Below are 21546 nucleotides of genomic sequence, written 5' to 3' on the forward strand. Positions count from 1 at the left end.
CCCAGGCATTCACATCAGCTGTTTATCCTCATGCTTTAAATATGGATAAACAGCCAAAGAGTATCAGACAGCAAAGAAAAACTTCAAGAATGAAAGGAGACCAAAAAAAAAAAAAAAAAAATCTAAGACAAAACAAAACAAAAAAACCCAAAAAACAAAACAAAGAACAAAGTAGCTTGAATGGAAACAGACTATATACAGTAAAAAAAAAAATTTCAACAGCTTCAAAAATATGAGTATCTTCAGAAAGAAACAAAAAGGTAAGAACATCAGGAAATACAACATGATTGTTGCGAAAAGGAAAAGGAAAATTTTAAAAAAGCTTCTCCTGGATACCAGCACTGTTCCTGTCCACCCCACTTCTATCTCCTAAAAAGAATTTAACTTAAATACCTCGGTCTACCACTTAGGTAAAACCATCCCTTTCCCTAGCTGCTTTCCTATAATTTTAAGAGCGATGTTTGCTAAAGATTCTCCTTGATACTAAGAAATTGCAGGCAAATCGCAAGTCTCAAGATAATGCTCTGTATGATCTTTCCCCTTTATTTTCTCACCGCTCTTTGGAAGAAATGACAGACCAAGGTGTTCCCGATCCACACTCTAGAACCATGAACTGGCATTATTTCGTCAGTATCTTTCCAAAACAAGCCGAGTGTCCTCAGCATGAATAAGCTCTGTAGTAAACATGTGACGATGAATTCATTCTCAATTTTTAAATGGGATGAGTCAGATCTCCAGACCTTTATGATAATTTGATTTTCATTCAATAGTATTTTTCTAGTCACCAAAGTACCCAGGCATTTTCTAAATCATCACAAAGGCAAAATCCTTGCCTGGAGGGTACAGGGAACTTCTCATTTTTGTCCACTACTTCTTATGAGCCAATTATAGGCAACTACGATTGCTGATTATTTCAGCACAAAAGGAAAAGGGAGTTGTGGTAAAGAGTTAAGAGGGGAGAAGAGAAGAACCTACGGAGGAGGACGGATGGTCGAGGCAGAAACAAAGGTGTTCTTCAGGAGTTAAAAGACGCTTCCAGAATAGGGATCATGGTTTGGACACTTTTTTTTGCATCCCTATAGCCCAGCACGGGCAGAATCTGCCACATCCAGAAAGGGCTCGAGAAACATTTGCTGAATTAACCTGTGAGCTGAGCTCCGTCTATCTGCGCCCCTGGGGCCAGAACGCACCTGAGGGACAGCCAGCCCAGGGAGAGGCTCAGCATTCTCGCTGACGACAGCAGCTCCTTACCTGTTGTTGGACGGGCACCTGCTGCACCACCTGGGTAGGCACTGCTGCCTGACTGGCCACAGAGGTCTGTAAGGTCACTGTCGAACCTGTGTCCGACCCGGTCTCTGATGTCTGCATGATGGTCTCTGAAATGCAGCAAAACAAAGATAAAGTTGTCAACGCGCGCCTCGCGTTGTTCCTGATGTCCGCTACCGCCAGGAGTGACTTTCAACTCTCGAGTGTACTTTTACGACAACACACCACCCTGATCTCCCGTGCGTGGTTAGAGTCTGACCATTTTTTAAATAAATGTAGAAAATGACCAAATCACATTAAAAAAAAAAAACAAAAACCATTTAGCACCTCTCATTCTGGGGCTATAAAAGTTGAACTTCATTGAAATCTACCTTCCTTACCTCTCATCCATTATAAATTGGTTTGATCAAATCATAAACTCTAGTCCAAAATTATTTCCAGATACTCAATTTTCAGTACAAAAACCCTAACTGGATATAAATATGTCATAAAATGTCATCTTCTAGACACTTTTTTGGCCATTAAGATGTTATCAAGTTGTACAATTTAGAATAAATTATTTTGAACATCCTTTCAAACTCGCACTTACTATGTTGTTACCTTAAAAAAAAAAAAAAAAAGGAATGTCTATCCAAAAATTTAACCAAAGGATCAGTCAGGCTCATTAATTTGCTCTGCCTTTGGTATGACTGATAGGAAAATCAACCTTGATTTTACACAAAGGTAGCCAAAGACTAACAACGTTTAGTATTTTGAAGACGGAGAGGACTACTCTTATAGAAATGAGACTTGTAAGCAAAGACAAAATTTTACCCTCTCCCTTGAAAGTTCAACCTGGCACATTTTTTAGTTCGTGTATGCCTGACCTGTGAACACAGGGTAAATTCTGCAGCATGTCCTCTAACAGGTCTGCTTTCTCAGACCTCCTGGTCTCAACATTCCCTTCTGCTATTTAAATAGTCAATGGAATAAATATTAATTTCTTTGCTACTGAGCAGGGCCCAGAATTCTAATTTTCTTTCCTGGGGGTTTGAGGACACAATATTTAATTGGTAGCTTGATAAAAATACTGCATTATGGTTTAAATCTGTGAACAGTATGGTGAACATTAATTTTCCCTAAGAAATATTCTGGAGGAGTATCCAGTTCTTTCAAGTAGAAAATTAAGCCCCTCGTCATCTTTTGTCACAGCATGCCCTCTTCCAATTTTCCCCTCAAACCTTTTCTATCATCTCATTTGATTTCAGAAGCGGACCTCTGAGGACATCTCATCCAGTCTTGTTTTATAAACGAGGAAACTAAAACCCAGAGAGGTGGAGACTCACTCAAGGTGACAGGAACAGCCATGGGACTAGGCCTGGTCCCAAGAGCTAAGGATTCCCCAAATGCTCTACATGTTAACGTACGAGCAAATTAATCCATGTAACGACCCAGTATGACTGGGAGAGCTGACTTCCTCCATTTACAGATGAGGGACCCTGGGCACACAGACTGAAGATGGTTGGAAGCTTATAAAGAGGGAAGTGACAGAGACTGTAGCCACCACCCCATTCATTTGGGTCAGCTACTAACGTTCAGCTCCAAGAAGTTGAGAATTGGTGGGAAGGCTAAGCTGTAGGTGCCAGGTCTCCCGATTTTCCAAACGAGGCTGAAAGTTCAGATTTTTATGTGAAATCTCCCAAACGATGGCTCCTTTTTAAAACTGTAGTATTTATCTCCAAGCACACACACACACACACACACACACACACACACACGCACACACACCCCTTTCGCAGCATTAAGACCATGAACATGCCTGAAAATGTTTGAGAATGACAGGATCTGCTACATAAAATTCTCACCTAGTTAAGATTAACTGAAGCACCCCTGGTTCTCAAACTTTGGGAAAGGGATGAACACATTAGGAACCCTATCTGTGCCTCTCCCTTTATTCAATCCCAGAGGGGAAAATATACCCACCCAAAAATGAGAGCCAAAGCCAATGCCCTTTGATTCATCACATGCTTGTAGACATCAATGTATTCTGTGCTACGGCAAAGGAGCTGTTAGCGAAAGTGAGGGGATTAGCAAGCACTCTTTCTAGAGAACGAAGCATGAACCAGATGTTGGATGCCATCTTCACGGAGGTTTTCTTAGCCTCTATTCCCAACTCCAAGCTAGGTGGAGGCTTTGAAATCTGTTTAGTATAAGAACGAAGACAGGTTGCCAATTACAGGCATTCACATTCGAGGGTGGGTGTCTCTTAGAGTGAAGAGACTACCTAAAACTCTAAAACACTACCCTAAAATTCCCTCCTATTTCTCCCTATGCTCGCTGGGAATCTTATCGAGGCTTTCTCCTGTGCCTATACCTTGTTCTGCATACAAGTATACACACCCTTTTTGGTATATGACCCATACCTTGACATGTACTATTTTAGACCTCATATATGCAAGGATATAAAAATCTCTTTAAAAATTAAATATACTTGGGGGCCGTAGGTGACTGGTTAAGTGCCAGACCCTTGGTTTGAACTCAGGGCATGATCTCAGAGCCGTGAGACTGAGCCCCACGTCGGGCCCCATGCTCAATGCCGGGTCTGCTTAAGACACTCTCCCCCCACCGCCGCCCGTCCCCCCCAAAAATAAATAAATAAATCTTTAAAAAAATATTAAATATACTTTTAAAGCAATTCCTAAGAATTCTCAATAAACTACCGGAGAGAGCTCATCAGAAGATAAAAGGCACAGATTTGAAAACTGGTCTCTCATGGACTATATGAGACTCCACAGATAGGTTCTGGCTCAAAGTTACTACAAATTAAAATTCTTAATTGCCAATATTTAAAAATTGGAAATCTCCATGTTAAACAAAATTTCCAGATTCTTAGGAAAAAAAAAATGAAAATTTAGAAAAGTTGAGCCTACATTATGTGTTTTATAGAAATAAAGGGCAATACCCCTTCAGTTGTCTGGCCTCTAAAGGCATGTGAGTTCATGATACTTTTCGGGATAACCAGAGATTTTTGTCTTATACACCCAGATTGAAAATGGAAAAATTACATTTTGGGTTTAAGACAGTCTTGATAACATTTATACCCATTCGCTTCTTTTATTCAGAAGAGATATACCCAAGTTTTGACCACTTTACTAAGGGAAACGTGCAACCACTATGATTCTCCTCATTTTGTGGGTGAGTCAACGGACACCCAGAGATGTCAGGTCATACATAACCAAGGTCAACCAGCTGGAGGTCGGAAAGGAGGGTTCAGATATACCAACAGAGCTCATGCACTAAACAACTAGATCCAGTAAGTGGGGAGGCCCTGGATTTCAGACTAGACATTGCACAGAAAGGAGAGAAGAAAGTAAAGAAAAGCACACTGGAGACCTTTTTGGAATGAAAAGGAAGGAAAGGGCCCCCCACTGTTTTGGAGGAGCAACCTTTGCAGGAGAAACTGGGGAAAATGTGATGGAAGGAAAATGATGGCTTTGCAACTTCAAGTGAGAAAGTCACGGAGAGCTTTCTACCAGCCCTGGCTCTATGCCACCTCAAAGCTGGCACAGAAAGCCCAATCCAGGACAACCAGTAACTGCCCCCAGAACATCTTCTGTTTACTCAGCAGTGACTGCCCTCATCCCCATCCCACGGGCTCCTGCCAACGGTAAGAACTCAGTCTCTCCATCTCTCCTTGACAGACACAACTTCATCCTCCTATGATTTCACTGCCTTCCTCTGTTATGAGTAGGAGGCTGCCCTTGCCAAGGCCTCATGGCTTAAGAGGCTCTCAGTCCCATCCCTGGCAGAGACTGGGTCAAAAACTCACGGCCACAATTTGGTCTCTCATCTGAGAAGGGCCATGCAATACAGTAAGTTCTTGAAACACACCTCAATTTAATCCTCAGAAGACTCCCATTAACGGCAGCACTCTTATTTCCACTTAACAAAGGAGGAAACCAAGGCACAAATGGATTACATAACAACATAACATAGCATAACACAACATAACGTAACAACCTAACACATAACACAACACAACATAAGATAACACAAAAGGATTATATAACTTGCTGAAAACCACACAGCCAGTAAGAGGAAGAGTCTGAATTCAAACCCAGGTTTATCTGAGTCCAAAGCCCACGATGTCACTACTTCGTGTATATTACTTTGCAATAACATGACAATGGGGTTTCCACAGGACAAGCTACAGACTGTGGACCTGAATGCCAAAGTCTTTGGGATTCTCCATCTATTGTATTTGATCTACACCTTCCAGTAACAATGGACAGAAATCCCTTCTCTCTCTGACGCCAAAATCAGAAAGCATTCTCTCTCTTTCTGCTGAGGCCATAAGAGAACCCAACTCCTAAGTATTTTTCCAGAGGCATTTTAACTGATTAATTCTGAAGACCTGACTTAACGGCAGATCAATTAGAATGTTAAAGCATGTTTGAGGGGTAGAACCCTCCTGCCAAATTCTGCTAAACAGATCATTTAAACCCACTGACGCATTCAGAGTGTTCTGGTAGCCTTCCAACATTTCGGCAAAGCAAGAGTCATCCCCGAGGGTAGTGTCTTTGCAGGCTTCACTTGTGGGTTTCGCTTGAGACCAGCATAAGGTTTGTGTGTACATCTGAGGTGTTCCCATTCATCTAGCAGTGGTTTCTGGGCTTTGTTTATGTTTGGGAGTAATTTGGTTAGTTCAGTTCCTTCACGGCCTCCTTTCAAGTGATATTTGTTTATCGGCCACAAATGCAGTCCCATTAATCCATTTTGATAAGCTAAATAAACCCCTGCCGTGGGTCCACGATGCGTCCCATATGTAAATGAGTTGTATATTCTTGCAGGAGAGACATGCACAATTTCAGTCTAGTCATCCTTGCCTAATGTGGCTGTCAGGTGTGTCGAGAGCAACAGATGCTTGTTTGACAAAGGACCTTTTTATTCTGGCTAATTAAGCAGTTGGACACACCCGCCTGTTAACGGTCCTGCTTTGTACAGCCAACTCGGGCTGAATCATGCGAAGCTACAGCTAAATAGGCCACATTTTGAAAGAAGGCTAATTAACCCCTAGGAGAAGGAAAAGAATATTGCAAAAACCCAGCTGCTGAATGCGACGAGATTAGCATTTCTTCAACCTGATGGGCAAAACCTAGGCAAAGCAAATGTGTTTGGAACAAACACGCGTTATTGCAAGTTTCAAGGCATTCAGATGTTCTTTACGGAACTTCCTGAAGATTATTTAATACACTCAAATTCACAGCTGGATTCCCTTTATCACACACAATGGACCTGCCAAATTAAATGGTTTAATAGTCTGACCTAATCAATTACTTTTCAAACACAACTATATAACTGGGATAGCTTGAAAATAGGTAGTATCCATCTAATTTTTATTGGGGTTCTTCAGCCTGAAATAATTTGCTCTCTAAAAATGCAAGGTCTGCAGAGTTTGGCTCCACCACACCGACTGTACTGTCTTTTCTCACACTGAGGAATGTAACAGGTTATAATTCAGTACAGAAAATAACGACTTGGAATTTAATGTTTGAGTGCAATGGAGAATCGTCTTCCTTCTCCCTTAGTACAGAAAAACAAAAGATGCTACTTCCAAATCCTACTTGAACCAAATTAACCGAAGTTATTATGATAGTCATTGAATGGGTATAATAAAGATAAGTCACATCTAAAATGTGACATTCAACTATAAATTATTTACTTAGAAACCTGGTTCAACGTAAGAGTATAAGAATGCTATTTATAGGGGGGGAAATTGTCAGAATTTGAATTAATGCTTTTAAAATACAGAACAAGAAGTTTCACATCTGTGTGCTTTTACACAGAAAAATCCCAAACCATAATTGATGTTTTGTGACATAAAATTTTTACTACTAATGTTCTGATTAAGCATCAGCATTCTTGAATAAATTTAGAAAATAAACATTAGTATACATAATACCCAGGGCAATAAAAGTCTCTATTAAAATTAGACAACTAAAATGATCTGTGCTTTCTGGCTGGAGGGGGTGGGGGGGGAGAGGCCATTATTTACTTGCCTGAACATAAACTTAGTATGAAAAATACACATTTCTGGACTATTCAGGAGTATATGATGAAAAAGACTAAGATGATTTCAGTTTTTTAAAAAAAACAACAACCCTAAAGCTATTAAGCAACTTTCAAAGTAAGACAATATAACCTAAAACAATGGGCCATACTAGAAAATTTATACATATAGGTAAATAATCATGTGATAAATGTAATATTTTGAAATTCTGGCAAAAATATATTGACTGATTAATTTGACTACAAACATAAAACACTATGACTTGGCTTTTTTCCCACTTTGCCTAGTACAAATGCAAGAAACTGGTTAAGCTACAGACTGTAGTCAGCCTTTTTTTATTTAAAATACACCTCTGTATTAGTTTATTCATTGTACAACACAGAGCTGTATCAAGTCAATAAATCAAGTGACTGAAAGGAGGCAAGAGGAAAATGCACGACTTTCTGTATTATAAAAGCTCTGCCTGTTTATTTAGGTTTCGTGTTGTAGTGCTCATGTCTATGTACAATTAATCTTTTGTACTAAATTGATCTGCAGACAATGACGGAATGATAATAGTGTAGACTGTTAGGCAGTCATCTTCCTGGGATAACTGATGACAGTGATTAATGCTGGTGATGCTTAATCAGCACATTGGTAACATATACAGGTTGCCTGGGTAACTTTCTTCACTTTTCAAACAAAGGTGTTCACTTAACTAATTCTTCCCTTGAGTCAGAGTATGAAAAACTGTTTCTCTGGAGAAAAAAAAATCAAATTACATGACTTGAACAGCTTTTATCTTGAAGGACCAATTACTTAAAAAAATAAAACCATCTACTAACATATGAGTAAAGCCAAACTACTGAAATAATATAAGAACTGTTTTATTATTTGTTATCAAGAGAAACTGTCTTCAGGCCCAGAGGTCATTTTGGGGAAAAGAGAACCAAGTGTTTGTCCGGTCTACTGCTGGTGTCATCCCAGCACTTTCTACGACTCGCGTTCATTAGGAGGCAAATCAGGTCTTACGTGAATGCCATATGCTAAAAACGGTGGTGCACAGATACCAGCTGAAAGCAAAGGAAAAGAAAACCAAAGAAACAAAAACATGTAAGTATTCTACACTCTTTGCTATTGGAAAGAGAGTCTGGCAACACAATGATGTAACACGCAGAAAGATTCTTAACAAAATGTACCAGACAGACAGAGCTCTAAATGTTTCTCCCTTTTGGTCCATCCAACCCTGAGAGTGGCCAGAACCTACTGGATGGAGCATTTAATGATGTTAACGCTTAGCACTGAAAAATGATAAGCAACAAGCCCTTAATTCTAAGTCTGTCGTCTTCATTATTAGGGATATATTTAAGAATAGCTACCTTTGCTGAGCAGTTACCAGGTGACAGATGCCCCGCACACACTTAACCTTCATTTCACCTATCAAGTAGAGATTCCCATTTTAGAGACAGGAAAGTAACGTTTAGAGATCCATTTGCCCAGGGCCACAGGGATGACGGGATGAAGGGGTGAAGTCGGGATTCAAGCCCCGGTCTGTCATACTCCAATTATGGCAAGCTGTCATTGGACCCTAGACGGCCACACAGAAAGCAGCAGCACTAAGGCCATTTTAGCCAGATCAACTTTAAAAGAGCTAAAGGAGTCTCTGAAGACTCTGAGTACTGAGAAGGAACTCTAAATCTGAAGAGACACAAGTATCACATAAATTGCAAATATGTACTATACCCAGTATGAAGTCAACATGCTTTTGTGAAGTTATCAAACCTATAATCTTTATGATATGAAAAAGCACATCACAGATTAAAAGAGACTTACACCAACCTGTATTCACAAAATATTTTATAGATGAAAGAGGTTATAATACAGACTAATTTGCATTTAAGAACATGTCCTAAAAAAAAAGCCAAACAAAGGCCCCATTAAATGAATGTGTATGTATATATAATATGTAATACAAGGATTCAAGTATTGTATACAATTGGGTAATGAATAATAAGCAACAAGAGTGTCCATAATTGGGGAACTTATCCTGTATCCCTATAGTGGAATACCATACAGCTCTATAAAAGCCAGCATGGAAAGTTACTCACAATAATTTAAGTAGAAAAGGCAGGTTTGCTGAATAATATGCAGCCCACAATTCGATCTTCTTCTTCATAGAGACACAAACATATGCTCTGGAAAAATGCTCCAGGAGACAGAATAACATCGATGGAACTTCAACTCTTGAAAATGGGCTTTCCTAATCCAATGACCATAAACTTTGAGTGGCCTCAAGGTAATCTTGGACTTGCTGGTTAAAAGCAACATGGGCTCCAGAGACCGATTTAGCCAAAAGCCACCCCAAAAAAGTCAGTCTTAGATTCTGAAACCTAAACCAGGCCTTATAAGCTCAAAGAAAGCTGCAAAAATAGACTTTGATCTGTTCAGCAGCAGGACCAAAGCTCTGTCTCCCCTCCTACTAAAGTGGCTCAAAACTCTTTAATGCAGGTCTAAAAAACAACTTCTTCAGTGTTTCCACTGGAACAACCTATTTAAAAAATATATAGATTTTATATATTATAGACAGATTGTATCTACAGACCTATTCATTGGTAAAACCATGACGCTTCTCATTCGCTCCTGAACAAAGTCAATCTAGTAACACACACTCCCAAATGTCACTATCAAATATGATCCCTTCCTTATGACACCACCCAGAGCTTACTGCCCAATCCAGAACCAAGACATTAATTCTCCTACCTTCCATGCAAACTGAGAAGAGCATCGGTGCTTCTTCTGAAGACCTCGAATGGAAAAGAGCATATAGGTGGGGAATCCAGATGTTTTATTCCACCAAGCAAACAAGTAATCCCCTTTGGAACTAGCCTTACCAGCATCTGGTCCTTCTTCCTACATACCCTGAACTTCACACATGTAACTTTTCGCTTTCTTTCCCCGCATTCACTTGTGTGGCTTTATTCGCTCACGTGAAAGTAACCGTCCTACGTTATGTTATGAGATTCACACGAAAAGGCTCACCAACGAGGGCTTCTCAGTGGTCTTACATTAGAGGGGGTGAGAACACAGGTGGTAAAGATTAGCTTCCCAGGCAGTATTACTTAAAGAGCTACAAAAGAAAACAAGCAGGTAGTGTCACCCCCCAACAAGAGGATTTCCTTTGGATTTTACAGGGAATGAAGGCAAGAACTGGAATGCTTAATTTTTTTCACACCAGAGAGAGCTCCAATAACAACTTTCTTCTTGGATTCTCTTGCCTACACAAGAAATTTTTCTATTTTTTTTCCTCTCATTTTCCTTTTATAAAAGTAGAGAATAGAGCCTTTTACAGTTCCCAACTATCCTAATGACAGGCTCAGAGAGATCAACACATCTAAAAGGGGAAAATAATACTGTGTAATAACACTGCTAATAATGGAAATAATATACCCCACTTTAAATGTACAGTATCTTAAAGAACTGAACTCTCATTAATGCCATTTTTTTGGCAAACGTCGTGAACAGGGGTGTGGGTGGACTTGGAAAAAAATCTATATATTCACGCATATAAATTCTGGAAACACTGTAAAACATGCTATTAAATCAAATGAAGCTTTTACCTCGATTTTCATTATAAAATGCATGTGTATACACTTGGAATAAAGGCTTGCACAAAGGACGAAAAGTAAAACACACTGAAGATGCCGGCCAACTCCACACACACAAAAAACTAACACAAAAAATTATTTCTCTCTAAAAATCAGTAGTACTTGAAATAAATCAATTACACGGAATCAAAGACAATGTCCCTTTGGAGATTATTTTATGGGCATTGTTAATCCACCCCATGTACGGCTGTCTTTCCAACTCAGTCCAAAGTATTTTCTTGGCTCCAAAAACAAGTTTCTTCTACGGTGGGCCACTATCTCAGGCTGCCTCATAAATCCATGGCTAATGCCCCTAACTGCAGTTATTAATATGCTTGAAATCAACCATAAGTTCTTTATGTTTCAAAGCAACTGTCGTTCTGTAATGTTTCAAGTACGTGTGAAGTTCACGTACTGAGTTCTTTTCTACCCTCCCTCCTCCTCTGGCACTTGAATGGTCTTCCCAGGGGGGGGCTAAAAAAAAAAAAAAAAAAGGTAAGGGACCTCGTCGTTGTCCCTGAGAGAACATAAATAATAACTGTCCTGTCCCAGTCATTTTCTTGATCACCGTATGTTTGCCTTCACCTGCCAAACCGAACCAGGCCAATGATGCTGCTTCCTCATCTCTCTCAAAAGTCTCCTCACGTATCTTCATCTCCCCAGAGTGGAGGCCACGCCCAGCAGTTGGTCCCCAGGGCCCTCGGGACAAACGACAAAGGTCTAAGTTGATGGGCACAGAGCTCTTGGCCACCCTCTTCCCAACGCTGCGTTACAATCCAAGCATGTGCAGCTCCTCTCAGGTCCCCAAGCCCAGGGTCTGCGAACCAAGAGTGCCCTCCGACTTCCTCTCGCCCACCTTCTCTCATTTTCACTTCACCTTTCGATCTCGGGATAAATTCCACTTCACCCAGAAAGCCTTCCAGACTACCACTATGCATTCTGCTTAACAAGCGTGGGACTGGCATCCTCCTGGGTGTTCCCAGATGACCTTATTTTTACTCGGTGCATTGCAAGTATCATATTGTAGGGTAACGGTCTCTCCAACCACATGATAAATGCCACGAGCACAAAGACTATGCCTCCTTTCCACCCACAAATATGCAACAGTGCCTAACACAAAGATCTTCAATTTGCTGAATGAACAGATGAATAAAAATGGGAATGGGTTCGGGGAGTCTAGGTGGCTCAGTCGGTAAGGTGTCTGACTCCTGATTTCAGCTCAGGTCATGATCTCAGGGTTGTGGGTCAGGCCCTGTGTCGGGCTCACTCTCCCTCTTTCCCTCCTCCCCTGCTCGCGCTCTCTCTCTCTCTCTCTCTCAGAAATAAATAAATAAATAGATAATTTTTGAAAAGGGAGGGGGGATGAGTTTAAGACCCTGCTGACACATTACTATTAGAGTACGTAGTATCAGAGGCATTTCATACTTCAAACTCTGTATAAATATAATTTTCTATTAGAACCATTTCCAATCAAGTTATTCATTAAGGATGTTTTCGCCTAATGTTCCAGTGTGACTTTGCTTTCAATTCTCATTACGGCAGAATTTTTTAACAACTCCCCTAGTCTGAGATTTGTAAGCCTCAACAGGTTTTGTGTGTAATTTCTTTAAAAATGAAACAAGATAAGGATTAAATAAACTCAAATGAGCAAATTAAGTCTTCAGCTACTGCTCTGAACCTCCTGACACATCATTTACTTTGTTTTAATAAGTACACCTGATTCGCTGAATTGAGGATTCTGATCCAATGCTCTAATCATGTCATCTTAGAAAAGGTGGCCTGGTAGGCTTCCTTTGTTTTTACGAGACAGAAGCACTCAGAGATCTTTAATTTTCATAGCTGAAATGCTAAGAATACGTGATTAGCCTAATAGTAATTGTTCTAACTTCATCATTAATTAACCACTTGAAATTTACTTGAGCTTGGCAACATTCAACTGACATTCTTCTATGGTCTCTTAACAATCAATGAAACTTTCCACAGAAAAAGGTATTCCAAGAAGCCTCTACTTACAAATCAGTTAACACATTTATGGAAGGTTCCACATGCATTACTTCATCTGTCCAGAAATCCTGAGGTAGGTAGTATTATTATCTCATTTTTACTAATGAGAAAACCTAGGCTTAAAGCTTAAATAACTCTATGAGCCCCAAGGTCACACAGCTACGAACGGGCAGAGTGAGGAACCTATTAGATTCCAGGAGCAAAAATCCAATTTTTCCTTTTTTTTTTTTTTTTTTAACCCAGCCCTATGCTGTAATAGGCTTATAACATGACAACTTGAAGGTTCTACAGACCAGGGATTACGTCATCCTGTGGAAAGCAGCAGGCTTCTAAAACTTCTACAGTACAGGAATTGGACATGCTGTAGTTTTTCCAATCCAGTCACCAGTTCTCCATGACATGTTAGGGTCTAAAATCATCTTACTTTTATTTCCAGCAACACGGACCACCTGACAAGACAGCTGTCTACCCTATTCAGTACATCTTAGCAATGCTGGATTGTGTAAGATTCTATTCTGCCTCTGCTGAGCTATCAATACAGGTAGGCTTTTTGGCATTTGAGTCACGGGTCAGAAAGTGTTAAAAAGGAAATCTATGTTGTGGCAGCCATGTCTCTGTCTCTGTCTCTTGTGTGTGCCCTCTCTCTCTCTCTCTCTCACACACACAGACACACACAAAGGTGATCAACATCAAAAGTTAGTTGGATACATAGTAAGTACATCATTCACACACAAAACATGCACAGAGGCATAAGACCTTCCAAATGGTTCCAACTCTGACTAGAGGGTACGGCTGAGGAAAAAAAAATACCTGAATTCTAAAGAGAGTAGTACTTTTCATTAAAGCTTCACTGTCCCCTAACCCTGGCAGAGATGGTGATAGCAATATGCTATCATTGGGTCTATTTTGCCAAAAATCGGCTTGCTAGGAATTGTTCTAATGGTCAATTTGGGAAATTGAGAAGTTCACTCAAAACTTGTATCTTTTAACTATGTATACTCTTGACATAATTCATACCATTTTAAAGGGCCTTTTGGAGGGGAACCCTCCTACAGTGTTGGTAGGAATGCAAGCTGGTGCAGCCACTCTGAAAAATAGTATGGAGGTTCCTCAAGAAGTTGGAAATAGAGCTACCCTATAGCCCAACAATCACACTACTGAGTATTTACCCTAAAGATATAAATGTAGTGATCTGAACAGGCACATGCACCCCAATGTTTATAGCAGCAATGTCCACAATAGCCAAAGTATGGAAAAAGCCTGCCTAGATGTCCATCAACGAATGGATAAAAAAGATGTGGTATATATATACAATAGAATACTATGCAGCCATCAAAAAATCCCCAAATCTTGCAATTTGCGATGTTATGGATGGAACTAGAGGGTATTATGCTAAGTGAGATAAGTCAATCAGAGAAAGACAATTATAATATGATCTCTCTGATATGAGGAATTTGAGAAACACGACAGAGGATCATAGGGGAAGGGAGGGAAAAATAAAACAAGATGAAACCAGAGAGGGAGACAAACCATAAGAGACTCTTAATCTTGGGAAACAAACTGAGGGTTGCTAGAGTGGAGGGGGCTTGGTGACGGACACTGGGGAGGGTATGTACTATGGTGAGTGCTGTGAATTGTGTAAGACTGATGAATCACAGACCTATACTCCTGAAACAAATAATACATTCTATGTTAATAAAACCCACCGATAAAGAGCTCAGGCAGGAACACCTCAATTTTAGTCCTGCAGACCTGGAGTAGAGAAGTCAGCTGACTTCACCTGTAATCATCATCTACAAAATTACATAACAAATTCATAAAAAAAATTTTAAAAAGGGCCTTTTGTGGGGCACCTGGGTGGCTCAGTGGGTTGTCTCTGCCCTCAGCTCAGGTCATCATCTCAAGGTCCTGGGATCGAGCCCCACATTGGGCTCTGTGCGCAGCGGGGAGCCTGCTTCCCCCCTCTCTCTGCCTCTCTGCCTATTTGTCATCTCTCTCTCTGTCAAATAAATAAATAAAATCTTTAAGAAAAAAAAATTTTTTAAAGGGGCCTTTTGAAGATTTCTTTGATGCTCATATGGATGAAGTCAATGTTTCAGTTTGTCTAAAATTTTGTTCCAAGCTAGCACAACAGCCTACCTAGAACTGTATCCTGGAATTTTGCCATTTTCTGGGCCAGTAACTTTTGAGAAAAAGAACTTGTTTCTTTTAAACCAAAGGGCTGTGTGTATCTTGAATGCCATGGAGTTTACAAATGATAATAAGGAAGGTTTATTTTTTGCAACATGTTTTTCATCCATTAAATGCATTCTGCACGTCTCTTAATTCACAAATTTGCTAACCAGTTTAACTAGATAAATATGTTGCTTCTGTTTTAAGCAACTGAAAGGTCTTTGGTATATGAAATATCAATGATAAATTTGGCACTCAGCTGAATTGGACTGATAAATACTGCTGCTGCCAAGAGTCTGCAGTGAAATTGCTATAGAAAAATTAAGACCAAATTAAAACTAATTAATGCTTCCCACCAAAAATTTCAAAAGCTCTTGCAACTATTCTATGCAGTGTGATTTGTGATAAACTTTACACGTAGTTAACACAAACATATTTCAGGCAGTTGATAATTTGGAAAATTGGTTCTTAGGCAAATTGATAAATTAGAGTACTTGGTAAATAGAACAAAACTTCCATTCAGTTTATGTTTTAGCAAACGGCCTGTAGGGAGAATTATGCATTCCGTACATCCATCACTCCACACGTTTTGGAGGGGGGAAGGTTAAGGTGTGATAGGTTTTCAGATAATTGGCCTATCTCCCAGTATCACAACATTGTAAACCAAAAGAATAACCAGAGATCATCAAGTTCAGGCCCCCGTTTCACAGGAAACCTGAGACCAATAAAATAGATTTGTTAGGATCAGAGCTGGCATTAGAACTCAGAACTGCCAATGCCCAGTCAACAGCTCTTTCTAACAGACTATGGTTTATAAGAGAAGGAAAAAAGGCAGGCACTCAAAAAGAAGTAGCAAGGCCTGCCGGAATCTCAAAGTGCTTATTATACAATAAGAGAAACGCTCATAACATGGAGAATGAAATCCTAGAATAAGAGGCGCTCTTAGACGTTTCCAAGTTTCTTTCTCACATAAATGAATAAGGCACTGTTTTTGGGTGTTTAACAAGATTTCAAGTAAGTCGAACTTTGTATGTGTGTGGAGATATCAACCAAAATGGTTCACTGAGTTTCCTATTTTGCAGAAATCCTGGATCATCTTGTAAAACTGTTTTTTTTCTCAGCTACACGGAGCATCTTGGTGACAGAGGTTCAGTACTTTATTGTTATATGGAGTGTCTGAATGTTTTGGGCTCACGGTTTTATTATTACGTCATCTCTGTATATAATGTACAATACACAAACTCACTGTGTTTACACGGAAATAAACCAAAAAGACTGATTTCTACTTTACCAGGAGGAAGGGGTAAGAGCGAAATTCAACACCACAGTAACTGCCACGAAAATAAACAGGGAACAAACTCTGAATTTTCACTTGCAGCAAATACGTGTAATTTTGGGGTGTGAGACAGAAACCTTTTAAATGTAATGGTTTGGGTAACAGCTTTTATAAGGTGCACTTTTCACTGTCAAACAGCATAAAATGCTCATAAGGGTAATCAGTTGTAGGTGGCAGGTTTACAAGCTTTCCACAACTTGTACTATTTATTCACGTTAAAATGTTTTGCAATTACCTCCTTCCGTATTACACTCAGGCTTTCTTTTAAAGAGATTTTGAAACTGTTCTGCACTGTTCTGTAACTCCGAAACAAGCCACGTTGTTTGACTTTTTTATCCATTTGATGCACACTGTTGGTTTTTATTAACTCACAAGTTGTCCACAGCTAATTTGCGTACAAGAAGCACTTCTGCAATTTTGAAGGATATTAAAGCAAGGCAGTAGCGAACAACTTCCCAGTATGATCTATTCAAAAATTATATCAACTCTGTAACCTCTCCTCTGAAGGTAACAGAAATGATTTTCTAGTACCAAAACACTAAGCTAACGTTTACATATTCTATTCAAAACCATATACCAATATGAGCTGATTACTTCTCATGGTTCCATGGAATCATTTTTCACACAAACCAGATTTAAAACGATGGTGTTTCCTGAATGCAACTGAAAGGTTATTTACATAGGAAACCTCTGTGCCTTTTCCTTACAAGATTTCCTTACAAAATTCCTGACTCAATACTGGATGATATATTCTTTTCAACCAAGATAACAGGAGAATGTTAATAAATCCTTCTTCCTCACCTTTCCTTGTCCCTCGCTCTCTGTCCCTTTCTGACTTCTCTCCTCTTGCCCTGTTCCCCACTCTGCTCCACCTTCCTAAGAGTAAGGACCTCACGAGGCCCAGTTAAATTATAGCCACACGACAGCCCCTCCAAACTGCTCTGAGTACGTAAGCCGAGGCAGCCATGTAGCTTAATTACACCGGCCATTTTTTCCTTTGAGATGACTTTTGTGTATCTTCACAACTAATTCTAAAATGAACCACAGGCTTGACCTCAGACACAGCATTTCATTACACACATCAAAAATAGACAACCGTACTCTTCTCCAAAACTTAGAGATGAGCTCTATGGCCGAAGCAGTCGGCGTATCAGTACAAAGCGTACTGTGAAATCAGGTCGCCGGTGCTGCATATTCCTGGCTTGTCCTTTCCCGACTGTAGCAGAACCACTCTTATCTCAAGACCACGAAAGGTAAACACTAGTCATGTTGTATTACTTTACTTTATATGGCTATGTTCGGAGCAATTTAGGCTCGGGGACATTAAGGCTGGACATGCCCTTCAAGGTGATGACCTTGAGTCACTGATTGGGCCATGATCTATGTGGTTAAATCTCCATCAGGAAGCACTTACCATAGCACTTCAGCAGGGGTATTATGAGTTACAGAATCTTGCTCTTAAGACGACTGCAAGGTGACTCTACTTTAAGTACGGAACTAGTAATTAGCAGTAGAAAGGCAAAAGGAGCAAAGACCTTAATAAGGACAGATTTATTCATGCATTTTGCTGCCTTTTCTTGTTGAGAGGGCTCTGAACACAAGTATTTCCCTAAAGTAAATATATTGGGTAAAAAGTCATAAAAGAAAGGCGCAAAGGGTGACGCTGGCTTTTCTGAAGGTCAACAGCTGTTGCTCCAAACCCAGGTTAAGTCAGTGAAATCGGTGAGTCCCCGAGGTGGCTTCCGCAGACGCAATGTGGCTGCAACAGAAGCTGTCACCTGGTTCCAAAACAGGAGGCTGCCCGTTTTACAGGCAGGTCGACCCCATCGCAAAGTTGTTTTTAGAAAGGGATGGAAATTTATGACTATCTTTGAACTTCCAGAAAAAAAAAAAAAGACTACAAACTGCCCACTTATTAAATTATTTTTGCTGGCAATTGTACTAAAACCTATTTCTCTTCCAAACTGAAAATTAATAAGGCTACCGCCAATGCTGAAAATCCGTGTTTATTATGTAATATGAGTTGAATAAAAATCAATATAGAGAACAGAACAATTTTTTTAAAAACCAAAACTCTAATGGGTTTTATATTGATCAATCTAAAAATGGCACATCTTAAGGTTGGTTCTTAAAACACAGGCTTATGTGAAAACTTATCTCAGTTTAACAGGAAAACCCCCCAAACCCAAAACACCCTTTCCTTGGGAAATATATAAAACACATAAATGTCTATAAAATTTGTTACTTTATAGGAACATCTAAACTTTTTCTTTTAGTCACAACCTTTTCTCCTAAAAAGAACCTGCCCCACACAAAACAACTCTACCTTCTCAAAATGTTATTAAAATAATTGTTAAAGTATAACGTAACACACACCAAGAAGAACTTTTTAAGTGTACTCAATTTACCCAATAAATTTTTTGTTGAAAATTATGAATAAGCCTCAACAATAATTAACACTTCATAATTTAAGGGATTCAAGTTCCCTCCCAAGAACAGATCACTGAATTATCTTTTACATGGGAGTTAAATTTATATTTCAGGGATATCCTATTATAGTTTATGATTTGAGTTGCTCAGGAGTGAACACTTTCGATTTGATTTTTTTTTTTTTTTTTTTTTTTTTTTTTGGTAAATGGCTCCCCTTTCGTATTTAGATTATACTCTTTCTCATGTATAGATTCAACAGGAGAAAAAAATTAAAACCTCAGTAGAGGAAATTACCTACAAATACTGTAGATTCTGGACACAATTTCTTTGAGGAATTCATCCCTGCTTCCCTTTCTTCTGGCTTTGAAAACAAGGAACAAATGCTTTCTGAATATGGATTTAACCTAACAGTTCACTGCTTTAACACCTTCGGAGTCAAGACAGAACAAACATGAGCCGCGTTGTGCAGTCCTGGATAGCAGTTCTCTTGGCAACTGGGAGTAAGACTGCAAGTGAAAAACCTTTTATGCTTTTTTGCATAGTATGTCAGTGTGGGAGGATGAATACTGAGAGTAATAAATGAGGAAACAGAAAAAAATTACATCCTCTACCTAGATAAAATGAAAAAAGGAAAGGCTGCTGTTTGGTACCCAACAGTGCTCCCAATAAATCAGGGTTGTTTTGTTCCATTTTCAACTCCTTAGATACATTCCATTTTTTAACTGACTATTCATTGAATGCCTACAACTAAATTTAATACTTCAATTCTCGATAACCTTGTAAAATGTGTCTTGTTCTCTACTCCATAAAAATGGGACACTGAGGTCCATAGAGACCCAACAATTCTCCGAGGGTTCGACCACTCCTCAACGACAACAGCAGGATCCACGTGGAGTTTCATTTGACTCAGAAGCCTATGTTCTCGCCATAGCTCCTCTGCTTACAAGTTTTTGTTTGTTTTCTGTGTTTCCAAGTGAATGGAAACAAATTTGGGTTTCAAATTTGAAAACTGCAACTGTTACAAAAAGATACTCTTAAGAGGAAAATCATGGTCCTCCAATATCAGTGAGAAATTTACAAATACTAGGGACTTCTTGGGTGTTCACACACAGGCCAGTTTGGGAGACTCAAGAACTTTATCTGTTCTCTTCCCAAAAAAGGACATTAGGTTAGGCAGGATTTTTTTTTTTTTTAAGATTTTATTTATTTATCAGAGAGAGAAGGGGAGAGAGAGCAAGCACAGGCAGACAGAATGGCAGGCAGAGGCAGAGGGAGAAGCAGGCTCCTTGCCAAGCAAGAAGTCCGATGTGGGACTCGATCCCAGGATGCTGGGATCATGACCTGAGCTGAAGGCAGCTGCTTAACCAACTGAGTCACCCAGGCGTCCCAGGTTAGGCAGGATTTAATGAGTTCAATAACTGTTCCCACTCTATCTAAGAATAAAACTCATAAATTATGCTCACAAACTATGTCCAACCCAAATTCAATAAATATTCACTTGCTCAATGCCAGTAACGTTAGATGTTAAAAAGGTGGCAAGATGAGGAAATCATTAAATTCCCTGACTGCCTCCTCGTTGATCTTTCCCTAACGGAATATTCCCCTAAGACACATCCTGGCCCTTCTGCATTCCACTCTGCACACACTGTCCCTCAAATAATAGTTTGCAGCTTCAGTGTCCACTTGTGTATTACGATGACCTTCAAATCTATTCTCCCAGCCCCTACTTTCACTGACCTAAATTCTGGTCCCATGATATGAACTGCCTCTTTGCCAACGCGACACAATGGGATCTGTGACATTCACGTTCGCAGCCCCCCCAACCTCTCTGACCCCTCAACCTCTCTCTCTGTGCCAACGCCTAGAAGATAGTGAGTGATGTCCGTGACAGTTCCAGCCTCTAGCCTTCATGGAGCGCTAGTCACTGTCTAGATCTCCTCTAAACTCTGAACCTATGGGGTTTAACTATCAGACTCACAGTAAGTAACCTCGTCTTTGTTAACTCTTTATTCCCTACATATATACAGATGTTTCTAGGTCTAAAGGACAAACTAAAGTCTGAAGAGGTAGCGGATTATGAAAGTAAACTAAAAGCACTTACTTGGGAGTCAGGCCTAAGTTCCACAACCCTCTCATGTCAAATATTGTTCAAGTCCTACAGTGTGCCAAGCAACTTAACTAGGTGCTTTATAAATACTACTCCATTTAATTTTGACAACAGAAATAGAAAACAAAAGCTATGTGAGCACAGAGAACAACTGATGATTACCACCCTCATTTTAGGCATAAAAATTAGAATTGTTAGGAGTGGCTCAGTAGGCATCTGCCTTCAGCTCAGATGATGAGCCCAGGCCCCTGGGAAAGAGCCCCACACCGGGCTCCCTGCTCAGCCGGAGGTCTCCTTCTCCTTCTCCCTCTGCTGCTTCCCCTACCCATTCTGTCTGTCACTTTCTCTCTCTCAAAATTTTTTAGAATTTTTTTTTTAAATTAGAATCATTCAATAACTTGTCTAGGGTCACTTATCGAGCAAGCAATAGTGTTAGAATTTGAATTGAAGTCGACCTGACTTCCAGACTCGTATTCTTATGTGAATGCTATGTCAGGCCTGTTTCTGCCATTTACTGAAGTCACTTTAACCTGAGCCTCAGTCTACACACCCAGAAAGA

The 21546-nt window shown here is 39.8% G+C and overlaps 1 protein-coding gene across 8 annotated transcripts in view; it reads right to left on the bottom strand.

Moving 5' to 3' along the window:
• Positions 1–21546, bottom strand: part of RFX3 (regulatory factor X3) — a 444526-nt gene that overhangs the window by 161527 nt on the left and 261453 nt on the right. For all 8 annotated transcript variants that reach the window (XM_059142828.1, XM_059142827.1, XM_059142829.1 and 5 more), the window contains one exon: positions 1252–1376. In XM_059142828.1, the coding sequence (XP_058998811.1) occupies positions 1252–1368 (117 nt within the window). In that variant the 5' untranslated portion in view covers positions 1369–1376. The remainder of the gene's footprint in view (positions 1–1251; positions 1377–21546) is intronic.

Source organism: Mustela lutreola, chromosome 12 (genome assembly GCF_030435805.1).
Source record: "Mustela lutreola isolate mMusLut2 chromosome 12, mMusLut2.pri, whole genome shotgun sequence".
NCBI lineage: Eukaryota > Metazoa > Chordata > Mammalia > Carnivora > Mustelidae > Mustela > Mustela lutreola.